At 70.1% G+C, this 14059-nt stretch overlaps 2 protein-coding genes across 2 annotated transcripts; both read left to right on the top strand.

Moving 5' to 3' along the window:
- Positions 1 to 2430: 2430 nt before the first annotated feature.
- On the top strand, positions 2431 to 8453 carry TARS2 (threonyl-tRNA synthetase 2, mitochondrial). The gene is made up of 18 exons (XM_067313479.1): positions 2431 to 2503; positions 2925 to 3118; positions 3204 to 3318; positions 3406 to 3527; positions 3639 to 3756; positions 3900 to 3964; positions 4066 to 4144; positions 4254 to 4400; positions 4556 to 4654; positions 5170 to 5336; positions 6164 to 6326; positions 6417 to 6554; positions 6650 to 6727; positions 6847 to 6947; positions 7052 to 7156; positions 7244 to 7316; positions 7407 to 7521; positions 8254 to 8453. Exons 1-18 carry the CDS (start codon positions 2444 to 2446, stop codon positions 8400 to 8402), a joined length of 2088 nt encoding a protein of 695 aa, XP_067169580.1. The 5' UTR covers positions 2431 to 2443; the 3' UTR covers positions 8403 to 8453.
- A 1048-nt stretch (positions 8454 to 9501) lies between these two features.
- ECM1 (extracellular matrix protein 1) lies at positions 9502 to 13699 on the top strand. Its single transcript, XM_067313149.1, has 6 exons — positions 9502 to 9928; positions 10849 to 11159; positions 11237 to 11674; positions 11773 to 11993; positions 13164 to 13251; positions 13344 to 13699. Exons 1-6 carry the CDS (start codon positions 9502 to 9504, stop codon positions 13518 to 13520), a joined length of 1662 nt encoding a protein of 553 aa, XP_067169250.1. The 3' UTR covers positions 13521 to 13699.
- Positions 13700 to 14059: the final 360 nt, after the last annotated feature.

Here is a 14059-nt window from a genome sequence, read left to right on the forward strand (position 1 = left end):
GAACGGCGGCGCCTCGTAGCGAGTCGGGTGGCGACGGCGATAGTTTCTCATTTCTTTCTTTTTTTTCGGGGCTCGCCGGTGCCTCCCCGGAATCGCGGCGCCGACGGGGCTCCGCGCTCTTAAACCCATTTAGCGGCGCTGAGGATTCGTTCAGGTTTGCGAAGCCTGGTTCGAGAATGTGAATAATGTTAATTTTATTATTATTATTATTATTATTTTTTAATCCTGCAGAATAAATGATCGTATTCTGAAGCCGATGATTCGAGAGTAAGCTGCAGTGCTGTTGTTGCAAAACTGCTGTAAATATCGCCTGCTTCCTTCTTTTTCTTTTCTTCTTTTTCCCCCTCTTTTTCTCTCTTCCTTTCCTGTGCCTGTTTAAGATAAATCGGATGTGTTGGATTCGCTATTCTCAAGCGGTCGGTGGGGAGGAGGCGAACGCGCGAGAGGGGAAGCGACGCTGAAGCCGCAGCTCCTTCCCGAAATGTGTATTAATCCATTTAATAAAACGACTAGTCCTGCTGTTTTCACACTCGTTTTTACCTGCCGCTTCCACTTGAGCGCACGGAGCGCACGCGCTCGCCCGGCAGCCGGGAAGACCCAGCGGCCGGGCCGACGACGGAAGACGGAGCGGTTTGTCCCAATCCCTTGGGGTTTTTCCTCCCTCCTGCGCTGGGAAGCGGCCGCAGGCGCTTCGGGGGCCTTGGACGCTTTCATACCTTTGCGGCTTTTTTTTTTTTTTTTTTGGCTCTTTATGCTGTTTTGGCTCTTTATTATTATTATTTTCCCCCCCCTTCTCCTCGTTTTTCCCTCGGTCGGATCATGAAAACAGGCTGCGCCAGGGGGGTTTTGCTCCCCGGCGCCGGGAAGACGCGGAAGCTCTCGGGCGCCCAGGTGGTGCCGGCGGGAAGGATCCCGCGCGCGTCCCGTCTTTGCCTCTCCGCCGGGCACGAAACGGCCCCGGAACGGGAGCTCGGCGTCCCGATTCCCCTTAACGAAGCCGCCTCCGTTCGCCCCTCGCGTCTCGGAGCGGCGTCGCGCTGCAAAAAGGCTCCGGGCGAAGGGGCCGAGCGCCCGCGGGACCCGCTGGGGCCAAAGCCCGGTAGAAACGGGTGCGATTTGCTCAAATTGGGGAAAAAGAGAAAAAAACGCGCACGGCGGAAACGGGTCGCTGGGCCGGAGCCGTCCCTGTGGCCCAGGGGAAGCTGCCGGCAGGGCTTTTTTGGGGCCAAACTTTGCCATTTTTCCTTTTTTTTTTCCCCCTCCTCCTCCCTGCAATTGCGATTTTTGCTCCTGGGAGCAAAAGCGCCGCAGGACTCGCGGCAGCCGGCCTCAAAACCGGCGTTTTTGGCAAAATACCGTATTGCCGGGCTTGGAGCGGGGTTGGAGCCTGCTTTTCCGTATTTTCTCCCGACTAACCCGCGCTTAACCGAGCCGCCGAGGGAAACTTCCGCCGGCTTCGGCTGCTCGGAGGCAAATGCCTGCAGCCCTGGGGCTGCAAATTTGGGGAATATCCCAGCTCCCGCGTTCCCAGGGCTGCAAATTTTGGGAATATCCCAATATCCTGAAACGCTGGGGTGCTTTTGTCCCCTCTGCTCGTCTAAGCTGTCCCCTCGCTTGTGTTTTCCCAGGCCAGAGCCGCTCACCCCGGACTCGACCAGCGTCGCGGCGACGATGGGACTCTCCGGCCGGGCTCGGCTTCGCGGGAGGCGCTGGAGCCGGGAGGTGAGCGGGCCAGCTCGGAGCAGGGGGGGAGGCGTTGGGAAACGTCCTATGGATAATTTGCTGTTTTCCCCCCCTTAAAGGGCTGGGTGGCGAAGGGCACCAGGTTCAGCTTCCCGCGCCGGGCGGCCGTTCCCGCTTGGATATCCAGTCGGATGCGTTAAACGGGAAAGAGCCGAGCCGGTCCCGCTGGGACCATGGCACGTCCCGGCGTCGCCGCAGGCCCTGCAACTCTGCGACCCCCCGCTAAAAAAAAAACACCAAAAAAAAAATAAAACCCCCCGTTGCACCGAGTGACTCGCAGTGATTCAAAGGCGGCAGGAGGAAGCGCGAAGTTCTGGGGAAAAAGGCTGCGCTTGGGGGCGGTTTCCGGGCCGCCTTCCCGGCCCGCTGGGCGCCCAGCGCCGGGGTGGTTTTCCTTAGGGCGGGCGGCTGCTTCCCGAGCGGGAAAAAAGCGGGGAGGGAGCCCCGGCCGCTCTTCCTCCCCCCCCCCTCTTCCTCCTCCTCCTCCTCCTCCTCCTCCTCCTCCTCCCCGCAGGGGGACGCGGCGCCGCCGGGGTCCCCTCGCCCCGCGGGTCGCTCGTCCCCCAAAGCTGGCGCGTCCCACGTCGCCCCCGTCTGGCACGTCCGCCCCGCCGGGGGAGGGGCCCAGGCGTCCGGGGGAGGGGCCCAGGCGTCCGGCCCGGCGTGCCCGGCGCCCGGAAGGGGCGGCCCGCTCCTCGCCATGCCGCTGGCCCGCGCCGGGGGGCGGCTGCTCGCCGTGGGGCCCCCGCGGCGCTACCGGGTGCGGGGGGGGGGGGTGCGGAGGAAGGGGGGGGCCCCGGCGTCCTGCCCCTCCCCCTTCCTCTTCCTCCCCCCCCCCCCCTCCGGGTCCCATTTGCGACGTGCGGAAGGGACCCAGGCGTCCTGCCCCCCTCCCCTCCCCCCCCCTCCCCGCGCTCCGCTGCCCACGAGGCCTCCCGCCCCCCCCCCCCCCCACGGGGAAGGGGCCCAGGCGTCCCGGCCCTTGCAATGACCCCCCTTGACCCTGCTGCCACCATGCTGATGGGGAGGGGGCCCAGGCGTCCTGGTCCCCCTGCTGCCACCGTGCCAACAGGGAGGGGGCCCAGGCGTCCTGGCCCTCCTTGACCCTGCTGCCACCATGCCGATGGGGAGGGGGCCCAGGCGTCCTGGCCCCCGCGCTGACCCCGATCTCCCCCCCGCAGGCCGGCGGCCCCGCGCCCCACGTCGCCGAGCGCCTCCGCGTCTTCGAGCGGCTGAAGGCGGCGGCGGAGCAGGAGCAGCGGCAGCAGCACCCGGAGCCTCCCGACCGGCCCATCCTCATCTCCCTGCCCGACGGCTCCCGCCTGCCCGGCCAGGCCCTGCGGACCACGCCGCGCCACGTGGCCGCGCAGCTCGGGTAGGCGACGGGGACGGGGACAGGGACACCGCCGCGCCGGGGCCCCGCGCCGCCACCGCCGCCGACCCTCGTCGTGTCCCCGCAGCGCCCGGGCGGCCCTGGTGGCCCGCGTGGACGGGACCCTGCACGACCTCGACCGGCCCCTGCGCGGCGACGCCGCCCTCGAGCTCCTCGACTTCGACGCCCCGGAGGGCCGGGCGGTGAGGGCCGGACGGGGACGCGGACGCCACCGGGGACGCGGGGGGACGGCGCGGTGACACCGTCCCCCCGACGTCCCCCCCCCGCAGGCTTTCTGGCGCTCGGGCGCCCGCGTCCTGGCCGCCGCGGCTGAGCAGTTTTACGGGGCCCCGCTGTGCGGCGCCGGCGCCACCGAGAGCGGCTTCTTCTGCGACCTGCACCTGGAGGGCAGGTAGGACCGGGGCCGTCCGTCCGTCCATCCGTCCGTCTATCCGCACGGGCACGGGGTCCCTCTCCGGGGGCTCTTTCCCCCCCGAAACGTCACCGCGCGCCCCCGGGGCAGGACGGTGCAGCGCGACGAGCTGCCGGCGCTGGAGGAAGCCTGCAGAGCCTTCGCCCGAGCCCGGCATCCCTTCGAGCGGCTGGAGGTGACGCGGGAGCAGCTGCTGGAGCTGTTTAAGGTGAGAAAGGCGCTCGGGAGCCGGGGGGAATCGGGGGCCGAACGCCCTCGGTTTGCATCCGGGGGGATTCGGGACCCTTCGCGTCCTCGGCCCCCGGGTTCGGAGCGGGACGTCGCCGACCGGCCGCTTCGCTGCCGCCCCAGCACAACAGGTTCTTGCTGAGCCGGATCGAGGAGGAGGCGACGGCGGAGACGGCGACGGTGTACAGGTGAGCGCAGCGTGCCGGCGGCGCCTGCCCTCGGCCGCCTCCGTCCCGGCGTCCGTCCGGGCTGTCCGTCCCGCGCCGACTCCGCGCCGCTCTGCCCGCAGGTGCGGGACGCTGGTCGACCTCTGCCGCGGCCCCCACATCCCGCACACGGGGCTCATCCGAGCCCTGCGCCTCCTCACGGTAGGTGCGGCCAGGCCAGGATTCGTGCCGCCGGCCTTCGCCCCGGGAGTCGCTCCCGGCCGGAGCCCGGGCTCCCGCTCACCCTCCCTCTGCCGCCCGCCCCGGCCAGAGCTCGGCTGCTTTCTGGAGGGGGGACCCGGCGCGGGAGTCGCTGCAGCGGATCGCCGGCGTTGCCTTCCCCAGCGCCGAGCTCCTGGCCGAGTGGGAGCGAGCCCAGGAAGCGGCGGCGAGCCGGGATCACCGCCGCATCGGCCGGGTGAGTCCCGATCCATCCCGGCGCTGGAGCTGGCCATGCTGGATTTAGGCATCCCAAATGTGGAGGGACCGTTACCCCGGGGGAAAAACCCTACCTAGGTGGGACACGGTGTCCGGAGACCCCCACGGTCATGGATTTTGCCTTTTTCCCCCCAGGATCAGGAGCTGTTTTTCTTCCATAAGTTGAGTCCCGGCAGCTGCTTCTTCCTGCCCCGCGGCGCCCACATCTACAACACCCTCGTGGACTTCATCAAGGTACCGGGAGCGGGGGGGGGGGAAATCCCAATGCCCGGGGCTCGCTCGGCCTCCCTGCCCTCGCTCGGCTCCTCCCGGGGAGGAGAAAACCGGGATCGAGTGGGTCTCCGTGCCCTCGAGTCCCCTCGCAGCCGGGGGTCCGGACGCCGAGGCGGTGCCGGGATGGGGGTGGCGGCGGCGGCGGCGCTCCCTCGCCGGCGCCCTGCGGGTGTTTACCCGGTTCCCGCGCGGTTTCGGCCCCCGCCTTGGCTCCGGCCCAGGCGGAACCGATGTTTTTCCCCATATCTCAGCGGCTTGCTCACTCCAGGAAAAAAAAAAAAAAAAAAAAAAAGGGAAAGAAAAAGCTCGATAAGCGACAGGTCGCGGTGCTGTTCCCCTCCCCGGGGCCGCGGCGAGCGAAGGCGGCTCGATCCCGGGTCTCGCTCCTTTCCCGGTGCTTCCCGCTGACGCGCCGGCTTGGCGCTCCCGGCGGGTGACGCTCGTGTCCCCCCACCCCGTCCCCAACGCCGGCGCAGGCCGAGTACCGCAAGAGGGGCTTCGCCGAGGTGGTGACGCCCAACGTCTACAACGCGGAGCTGTGGGAGCAGTCGGGCCACTGGCGCCACTACGGCGAGCACATGTTCTCCTTCCGCGCCGACGGCCAGACCTTCTCGCTCAAGCCCATGAACTGCCCGGCCCACTGGTGAGCCGCCGCGATCCGGCCGCTTCCCCGCCGAGATTCCCCCCCCCTTCCCTGCTCCCCGCTGCCGCCGCCGCCGTCGCGTGCCCGGCGTCTCGGCGTGAGTCAGAGCCGTTGCGAAACGGCTTCTGGCTGCTGGGGCGGGGGGGGACTGCGCCGGCTCCGATGCAAAACCCTCCGAAATGCAAAACCCCCCGAAATGCAAAACCCCCAAATGCAAAAACCTGCAAATGCAAACCCCAAAAAACCAGAACCCCCCGAAATGCAGAACCCCCCGAAATGCAGAACCCCCCGAAATGCAAAACCCCAAAAAGCAGAACCCCCCGAAATGCAAAACCCCCCGAAATGCAAAACCCCCAAATGCAAACCCCAAAAAAGCAGAACCCCCCAAATGCAAAACCCCCAAATGCAAAACCCCCAAATGCAAACCCCAAAAAAGCAGAACCCTCCAAATGCAAAACCCCCAAATGCAAACCCCAAAAAAGCAGAACCCTCCAAATGCAAAACCCCTAAATGCAAACCCCAAAGAAGCAGAACCCTCCAAATGCAAACCCTCCAAATGCAAAAACCTCCCAAATGCAGGTCCCCGAAATGCAGAACCCCCCGAAATGCAGAACCCCCTGAAATGCAGAACCCCGAAATGCAACCCCCCCAAAATGCAGAACCCCAAAATGCACCCCCCCCAAAATGCAGAACCCCCAAAAATGCAGAACCCCCGAATGCAGAACCCCGCCGCCCGCTTCCAGCCCCGGGCGGGGGGCCGCCGCTGCCCGTTTGCCGACCTTCTCCCCCTTTTTCCCCCCCCCCCCCTTGCTTCCCGCCGGGAGCAGCCTGATGTTCGCCCACCGGCCGCGCTCGTGGCGCGAGCTGCCGCTGCGGCTGGCCGACTTCGGCGCGCTGCACCGCAACGAGCCCTCGGGCGCCCTGGCGGGGCTGACGCGGCTGCGGCGCTTCCAGCAGGACGATGCCCACATCTTCTGCACCCTGGCGCAGGTGAGCGCCGCGGCTCCCGCTCCCGTCCCCGCGTCCGTCCCTGCTCCCCTTCCCGCGCTCCCGCTCACGCCCCCGCTCCCCTTCCCGCAGCTGGAAAGCGAGATCGGCGGCTGCCTGGACTTCGTGCGCGCCGTCTACGCCGTGCTGGGCTTCTCCTTCCACTTCGCCCTCTCCACCCGCCCGTCCCGCTTTTTGGGCGACGCCGGCACGTGGGACCGAGCCGAGCAGGTTGGGGCAGCTCCCGGATCGCCCGCTCGATCCCGCCGTCCGGTGGCGTCACGTCCGTCCCCTGCCACCACCACCTTTTTGCCCCCCCCATGTAGCAGCTGGAAAAGAGCCTCCGGGATTTCGGGCAGCCCTGGGAGCTGAACGCGGGCGACGGAGCCTTCTACGGCCCCAAGGTGAGCGGGCGGCACCGGCTCCCGGCCTCGGTTTCCCCTCCACGTGCTGCCGGGCTGCGCAAGCAAGGAAAACGGGAACTCGCTCCCGACTCAGGCTCCTCGCCGCGGCTCTCTTGCAGATCGACATCCAGATCCGGGACGCGCTGGGCCGCTACCACCAGTGTGCCACCATCCAGCTGGATTTCCAGATGCCGGAGCGCTTCGGGCTGGCATACGCCAGGTGGGGCAGGAGCAGCGGGGGGGGGGGATCACGGCGGGCGAACCGCGGCGCCCGGCTCCTCTCCCACCGCATCCTTTTTTTTTCCTCCCCCCCGTCCCCTGCAGCCGGGACGGCGGCGCGGCGGAGCGGCCGGTGCTGATCCACCGGGCGGTGCTGGGCTCCGTGGAGCGGATGCTGGCCGTGCTGGCCGAGAGCTGCGGCGGCAAGTGGTGAGCGGGGAGCCGGCGGCTCGGCACGGTTCGGCACGGCGCCGGGATCCCCCCCCGCTTCCGCTGATCCGCCGCGCCGCCCCGCAGGCCGTTCTGGCTCTCGCCCATGCAGGCCATGGTGATCCCGCTGGGACCCGACGTGGAGGGCTACGCGCTCCGGGTGGGTGTCCGTGTCCCGCTGTGTCCTTCCCTTCTCTCCAGCACCGCGGCTCCGTGCTCCTCACCGGCCGTTTTCCCACCCTCCCGGCAGGTCCGGGATGCGCTGCGCCGGGACGGCTTCGCCGCCGACGTGGACACGGATGCCGGCGCCACGCTGAGCCGCAAGATCCGCCAGGCGCAGCTGGCTCAGTACAACTTCCAGCTGGGTGAGAGCCAGGGGGGGGTTTGGGATGCTGCGTCCCCCCCCCTTGCTGCCACCTCCCATCCCGGGCTCTGCTCGGAGCGAGGATGCGGGAGGTGCCGCCGGCTCACCGGCCCCGCGGCGCCGCTTGAGTCAGTTGCTCCTGGCCTCCCGCCTGCGGCCGGCTCCTGGCCTGGGAACGGGGCTGACGGGCAGGGAAAATCCCCGGGAGCGAGGGAGGGCGAGCCGCCCCCGGCTTCCCGGGAACGGGGCTCTGAGCTCGGCTGGTTACGGAAACGTGTGGGGTCCACGCGATCTGACGGCACCTGGCCGGAAGGGATTAGGCCCTGGGCGCATTCCTGCGGGTTCCTTCATCAGCATGTGGGAATGAGCCGGTTCCCGGCAAGGAAGGTGCCCTGGCTGCACGCAGGTGCACGTGCATGCGCCACGGGGGTGCAAGCATGCATGCAACGCCGTGGGTGCAAGTATGCTTGCACGGCGTGGGTGCATGCATGCACAACGCGGGTGCAAGCGTGCGTGCACGCTGTGGGTGCGTGCATGCCTGCACGCACGACGTGGGTGGGTGCATGCACGCTGCGGGTGCAAGGGTGCATGCATGACGGCGCGTGCATGCACGACGTGGGTGGGTGCATGCATGCATGCTGTGGGTGCATGCATCTGTGCACGGCGCGGGTGCACGCATGCGTGCACGGCGCGTGTCCCCCCCCGCCCCCCCGCAGCGCCTCTCTCCCCGCAGTGGTGGGCCCCAAGGAGCAGGCGGGCGGCACCGTCAGCGTCCGCACCCGGGACAACCGGCAGCTGGGCGAGCGGCAGCTGCCGGAGCTGCTGCGGCGCCTGCGGGAGCTGCGCGACGCCCGGCTCCCCGACGCCGAGGAGCGCTTCTGAGCCGCCGGGGGGGGGGGCCGGGAGGCGCCAGGCAGCGGCCCCCCCCGACCCCCCCCCCCCCCCCAGTGCATTAAAACGCTGGCAAACACCCCCCCGTGCCGTGCCGTGTTTGGGAAGCGCGAGCTGAGACCTGAGCAACTCGGTGCATGCACCGCCGGGGTCCTGGCTGTGCAAACCCCCCCCCCCCCCCATACGCAGCGGGGGGGCCGGGAGCAGTGTTGCCCCCCCCCGCCGGGGACGGAGCCGGCGCCGCAGCGCGACGCCCGCGTTGCCCCCGTCCCCTCCGCGGGGCCTCGCGGCGCCGCTCCCGGCCTCGGTTTCCCCTTTCTCCCTCGCGGGCCCTGCGGTTTCGGGAGGGATTGTGAAACCCCGCGTGACGCCGGCCCCCCCCCGTCCCCGTGTCCCCCCCCCCCCCGTGTCCCCCCCCCGCGGCGCGTTGGGCAATCGCCCGCCTTCGCCCCGTGCCAAGCGCCGCCGCTTCGCTCGGCCCGTGCGCCGAGTTGCGGCCGGGTCTCAGCCTCCCCCCTCCCCGCTGCGCTCGGGGGTCCTGTGTGTGTCCCCGTCCCCCCCCCCCGCACGCACATGGGGGTTAAGGGAGGTGCCCAAGGCCACCGGCCTCGTGCCACCGTGTCCCCCCCCCCCCAGGCCCGCGACCAATGCGGGGGCCACCGGGTTGCCCGTGCCGGGAAGGGGGGACGTGACGCACCCCCGGGGGGGGGTGGCGGAGGTTTGGGGGGGGGGGGGGACGGTTGTGAATCAGCCCCGCACGCAGGGATCCATCCGGGCCTCCGGGGTGGAGCCGAGCGGCAGGAAAACCGGGAAAGGGGAGACCGAAAGACAAACGAAACGGGGGCAAAAAAGGGGAAAAACCGGCTTTCTGCGGCCGGGGCTGACGCAGGAGCCGGGGGAGGGGGGGGGGTGTCCCCGTGTCCCCGTGTCCCCCCCCCTCCCCGTGCGCACCCCCCCCCCCCCAGGGAAACTGAGGCAGGGCGGGCAGGGCGCCGGCGGCGACGTCAGCCGTGACTCAGCCGCGGGCCCCCGCGCCCGGCCCCGGCCCTTCATAAGGCGGCGAGGCCGGCGGGATCCCGGCACCGACGCCATGGCCGCCTTCCTCCTCCTCCTCCTCGCCGTCGCCGTGCCGCCGCTCCGCCTGGCCGCCGGTGAGACCCCCCCCTCTCCTCTGCGCGCCCCGCGGCCCGGACGCCTGGGCCCCCAATGGGGCCCCGACTGGGGGGGGGGGGGGGTTAAGGGCGGCTCCGGGTTGTGGCGCCGGCCGGGACGGGTGGAACGAGTTGGTCGGGTCTCAGCGGGGGAAACTGAGGCCCGGCTGCGGGGAGTGACTCAGGGCTCCCTGCTTCGTCGTCCTCCTCCTCCTCCTCCTCGGGGGGTGGCGGTCGCCCCCCCGGGCCGCTCACCCCCTGTCCCCCCGTCCCCGTGCGCAGGCGACGGCGTGGGGGCGGCCGCGGGGCCCCGTGAGCCCCCGGCGCAGACGAGGCTGCTGCTGGGGCGGCTGGAGCTGGAGCAAGGTGAGCGCTGGCGGGGGGGGGGGGGGCGCGGGGACGGGGACACCGGGGACACCTGGGACGGAGACACCAGGAGCAGGGACACTGGGGACGGAGACACCACAAACACCAGGAGCAGGGACACGGGGGACACAAGAGACGGGGACACCGGGGATGGGGACACCAGGGACACCACAGATTAGGATACCGGGGACGGGGATGCCAGGGGCACCAGGGATGGGGACACGGGGGATGGGGACACTGGGACGCCAGGGACACCGGGGAGAGGGACATCGGGGACAGGGACACCGGGGACACCAGGGGCAGGGACACCAAGGATGGGGACACCGGGGACAGGGACACCAGGGACAGGGACACTAGGAATACTGGGGACACCAGGGGCAGGGACACCAGAGATGGGGACACTGGGGATGGGGACACTGGGGACAGGGACATCAGGGATGGGGACATCAGGAACACCACAGATTAGGACACCAGGGATGGGGACACCAGGGACAGGGACACCAGGGATGGGAACACCAGGTACACCAGGGACAGGGACACCGGGGACACCAGGGACATCAGGGATGGGAACGCCAGGTACACCAAGGATGGGGACACTGGGGACACCAGGGACAGGGACACCAGGGATGGGAACACCAGGTACACCAGGGACAGGGACACCGGGGACACCGGGGACAGCAGGGATGGGAACGCCAGGTACACCAAGGATGGGGACACTGGGGACACCAGGAACACCAGGGGCAGGGACATTGGGGACACCAGGACCGGGGCTTGCAGGTCCGGGACCCCCCAGGACGGGATGCAGGGCCACATCCCCGGTGACAGCCTGCAGGGACGTGTCCCCCCCCAGCCAGGACAGGGGGCCACGTCCCCCCCCGTGTGATCCCCGCCGTGACACCCCCCTTCCCCCCCCCCCGCAGCCCCGGTGCCCCCGGTGCTGCTGCAGAGGGAGTGGAAGCCGTCGCTGCCACTGTCGCGGTCACCGCCGCGGGGCTACTGGGACAGCAACCTGGAAGGCTTCCCGCCCGTCCGGCCCGGCACCAGCACCAACACCGGCACCGGCAGCGCGGCGGCACTGTGCCGCCCGGCCCGGCCCGCCGACGCCTTCGCCGACCTGCCGGACACCGGCTTCTCCCACCTGCAGCGGCAGGCGGACGCGCTGCTGCGCCTCGACGGGCGCCTCGCCGCCTGCTGCCGCCAGCCCCGGCCCCTGCCCTGCGCCCGGCAGGCGGTGAGTCCCCCGCTCCCGTCCCCGTCCCCGTCGCCGTCCCGCCGCCATCCCGCTCCATCGTTCCTCCTTTCCCGCAGTGGGCGGAGGAGCTGGACGCCTTCTGCGAAGACGAGTTCAGGGTGAAAACCCGGCACTATCCCTGCTGCAAGTGGGACGGCGCCGAGCGGCAGCGCTGCTTCGAGGAGGACGCCGCGTACGCCGCTGCATCCGCTGCATCCGCTGCATCCGCTGCATCCACCGCATCCGCCGCTGCATCCGCCGCTCCGACCGCCGCGCTCCGCCCGGAGCCCTCGGCCGCGCCGGTGCCGCAGCTCGCCTTCCCGCCCGGCGAGCCCACGGACGCCAACATGGGCAACGTGTGCCGCCTGCGCCGCTTCCGGCCCGTCTACGGCGCCGACGCCTTCCCGCCGTCGGGTTTCGGCGGCGCCAGGAGGGAAGCGCGCGCCCTGGCCCGCCTGGAGGGCGACTACAAGGCGTGCTGCCGCGCCGGCGGCCTCGACTGCGCCCGCGCCGCCGTGAGTACGGGGGGGCTGCGGTGCGCGGGGACGGGGGGGGCCCAGGCGTCCGGGCCGCCGCGCCGCTCACCCCCTCTTCCCCTCCTGCCTTCCCGCAGTGGCGCAAGGCGCTGGGGCGCTTCTGCGCGGAGGAAGGCGCCGTGAAGACGCGGCAGCACCGGTGCTGCCGCCGGGGTCCCGGCGAGGCGCGCTGGCGCTGCTTCGCCGCCGAAGCCCCCCACCCCGCCTACGACCGCGAGCTGCGCAACGTCAGCCTGGCTCGCCTGGGCCCCCCCCTGCTCGACGCCCTCTGCGGCCCCGCGCACCTCCTCACCAAGCAGTGAGTCGTCCTTGTCGTCCCCCCCCCACACACGCACCTCGGGGCCCAGGCGTCCGGGTCCCATCTCCCCCCCCAGGATGTTCCTCCAGACCCTGCACCCTGGCAGAACCCGGCAGGGACCCAGGTGTCCGGGCCCGTTCCCTCCTCACCCCCCCCCCCCCCCAGATATTCCTCCAGATCTCATTCCCTGGTAGTGCCAAGGAGGGGCCCAGGTGTCCGGGCCCCATTTTCCCCTGGGATATTCCTCCAGACCCTAGCAGACCCCAGGATGGACCCAGGTGTCCAGGCCCGTTCCCTCCTCACCCCCCCCCCCCAGATATTCCTCCAGATCTCATTCCCTGGTAGTGCCAAGGAGGGGCCCAGGTGTCCGGGCCCCATTTTCCCCTGGGATATTCCTCCAGACCCTAGCAGACCCCAGGATGGACCCAGGTGTCCGGGCCCGTTCCCTCCTCACCCCCCCCCCCCAGATATTCCTCCAGATCTCATTCCCTGGTAGTGCCAAGGAGGGGCCCAGGCGTCCGGGCCCCATTTTCTCCTGGGATATTTCTCCAGACCCTGGCAGACCCCGGGATGGACCCAGGTGTCCAGGCCCGTTGCCTCCCCACCCCCCAAAGAAATTCCTCCAGATCCCATTCCCTGGCAGAGCCCCAAGGGACCCAGGTGTCCGGGTCCCATTCCCCCCTCCCCCCGGAATGTTCCCCAAACCTGGCAGACCCTGGGATGGACCCAGGTGTCCAGGCCCGTTTCCCCCCCCCACCCCCAAGGATATTCCTCCAGATCCCATTCCCTGGCAGAGCCCCGAGGGACCCAGGTGTCCGGGCCCGTTCCCCCCACCCCAAAAAAATGTTCCCCAAACCTGGCAGACCCCGGGAGGGTCCCAGGCGTCCGGGCCCCATTCCCCCCACTCCGGGATATTCCTCCAGACCCTGGCAAACCCGAGAGGGGCCCAGGCATCCGGGCCCCCCCCCCCCCAACCCCGGTGCCACCCGCTTCCCCGACGGGGCGGGATATGCGGGGCTGGGCCGCCCCCCTGCGGCGCTGGGCGGTACTGCAGGCTGGAGGTGGGGGTGGGGGGGGGGGCGGGAGGGGGCCCAGGCGTCCCGGGCCCCGCAGGGTGGCGGCGGGACACACACACACACGGCTCCAGCTCTCGGCTGGATCTCGCCGCAGGAAGCCGGTGCCGGTGCTGGTGCAGAGCATCACGGCGACGTGCTGCGCCCGCGACGCGGCCGAGCGAGCCGCCTGCGCCGACGAGGAGGTGAGCGCAGGCCTCGACCCCCCCCCCTCAAAACACCCGGGGGGACCCAGGCGTCCGGGCCACCCCCCCGCGACCTCCCATCTCGCCCGCAGAAATCCCGCGCCATCGCCGCCCTCTGCTCCGCGCAACGCGACTCCTGGAAGGATCCCAAGCGGTGCTGCGCCAACGCCGACGCCGACGAGCGACGCCGCTGCTTCGACGCCGGCTACTTGGCCAACGTCTCGCTGGCCTCGGCGACCCCCGAGCTGCTGCCCGCCGAGCAGGATTAGGCCCCCGCCGCCCCCCTCTCCCGGCCGTGCTGAGCCCCGGCAGGGCTGCGGGCTCCGTGTCCGGCTCGCCGGGGGCATGACGGGGCCGGGAAGGGGGGGCCCTGGGGCTGCGCCGCGGCCCCTCGCCCGCCCCACGACGGCCGCGGCCTCCCGGGGCTCAATAAAGCCTTTGTCCGACAGCCCGGCTCTGCCTGTGCCTCAGTTTCCCCCATTGCATTGGTTCCCCTTGTGCCTCAGTTTCCCCCCCCGTGCCTCAGTTTCCCCCATTGCATTGGTTCCCACTGTGCCTCGGTCCCCCCCCTCGTGCCTCAGTTTCCCCCATTGCATTGGTTCCCCTTGTGCCTCAGTTTCCCCCCCCGTGCCTCAGTTTCCCCCATTGCATTGGTTCCCACTGTGCCTCGGTCCCCCCCCTCGTGCCTCAGTTTCCCCCCCCGTTGCATTGGTTCCCCTTGTGCCTCAGTTCCCCCCCCCCCGTGCCTCAGTTTCCCCCATTGCATTGGTTCCCCTTGTGCCTCAGTTCCCCCCCCTCGTGCCTCAGT

The sequence above is a fragment of the Apteryx mantelli genome, chromosome 31 (assembly GCF_036417845.1).
Source record: "Apteryx mantelli isolate bAptMan1 chromosome 31, bAptMan1.hap1, whole genome shotgun sequence".
NCBI lineage: Eukaryota > Metazoa > Chordata > Aves > Apterygiformes > Apterygidae > Apteryx > Apteryx mantelli.

Bases quoted from the DNA above. Each gene is read 5' to 3' on its own strand.
- TARS2 (XM_067313479.1), top strand. From the start codon at position 2,444: ATGCCGCTGGCCCGCGCCGGGGGGCGGCTGCTCGCCGTGGGGCCCCCG. The intron at 4,401-4,555 runs GTGAGTCCCGAT...TTTTCCCCCCAG, and splicing joins ATCACCGCCGCATCGGCCGG to GATCAGGAGCTGTTTTTCTT. The intron at 6,728-6,846 runs GTGAGCGGGCGG...GCTCTCTTGCAG, and splicing joins GAGCCTTCTACGGCCCCAAG to ATCGACATCCAGATCCGGGA.
- ECM1 (XM_067313149.1), top strand. From the start codon at position 9,502: ATGGCCGCCTTCCTCCTCCTCCTCCTCGCCGTCGCCGTGCCGCCGCTC. The intron at 9,929-10,848 runs GTGAGCGCTGGC...CCCCCCCCGCAG, and splicing joins GCGGCTGGAGCTGGAGCAAG to CCCCGGTGCCCCCGGTGCTG. The intron at 11,994-13,163 runs GTGAGTCGTCCT...ATCTCGCCGCAG, and splicing joins GCGCACCTCCTCACCAAGCA to GAAGCCGGTGCCGGTGCTGG.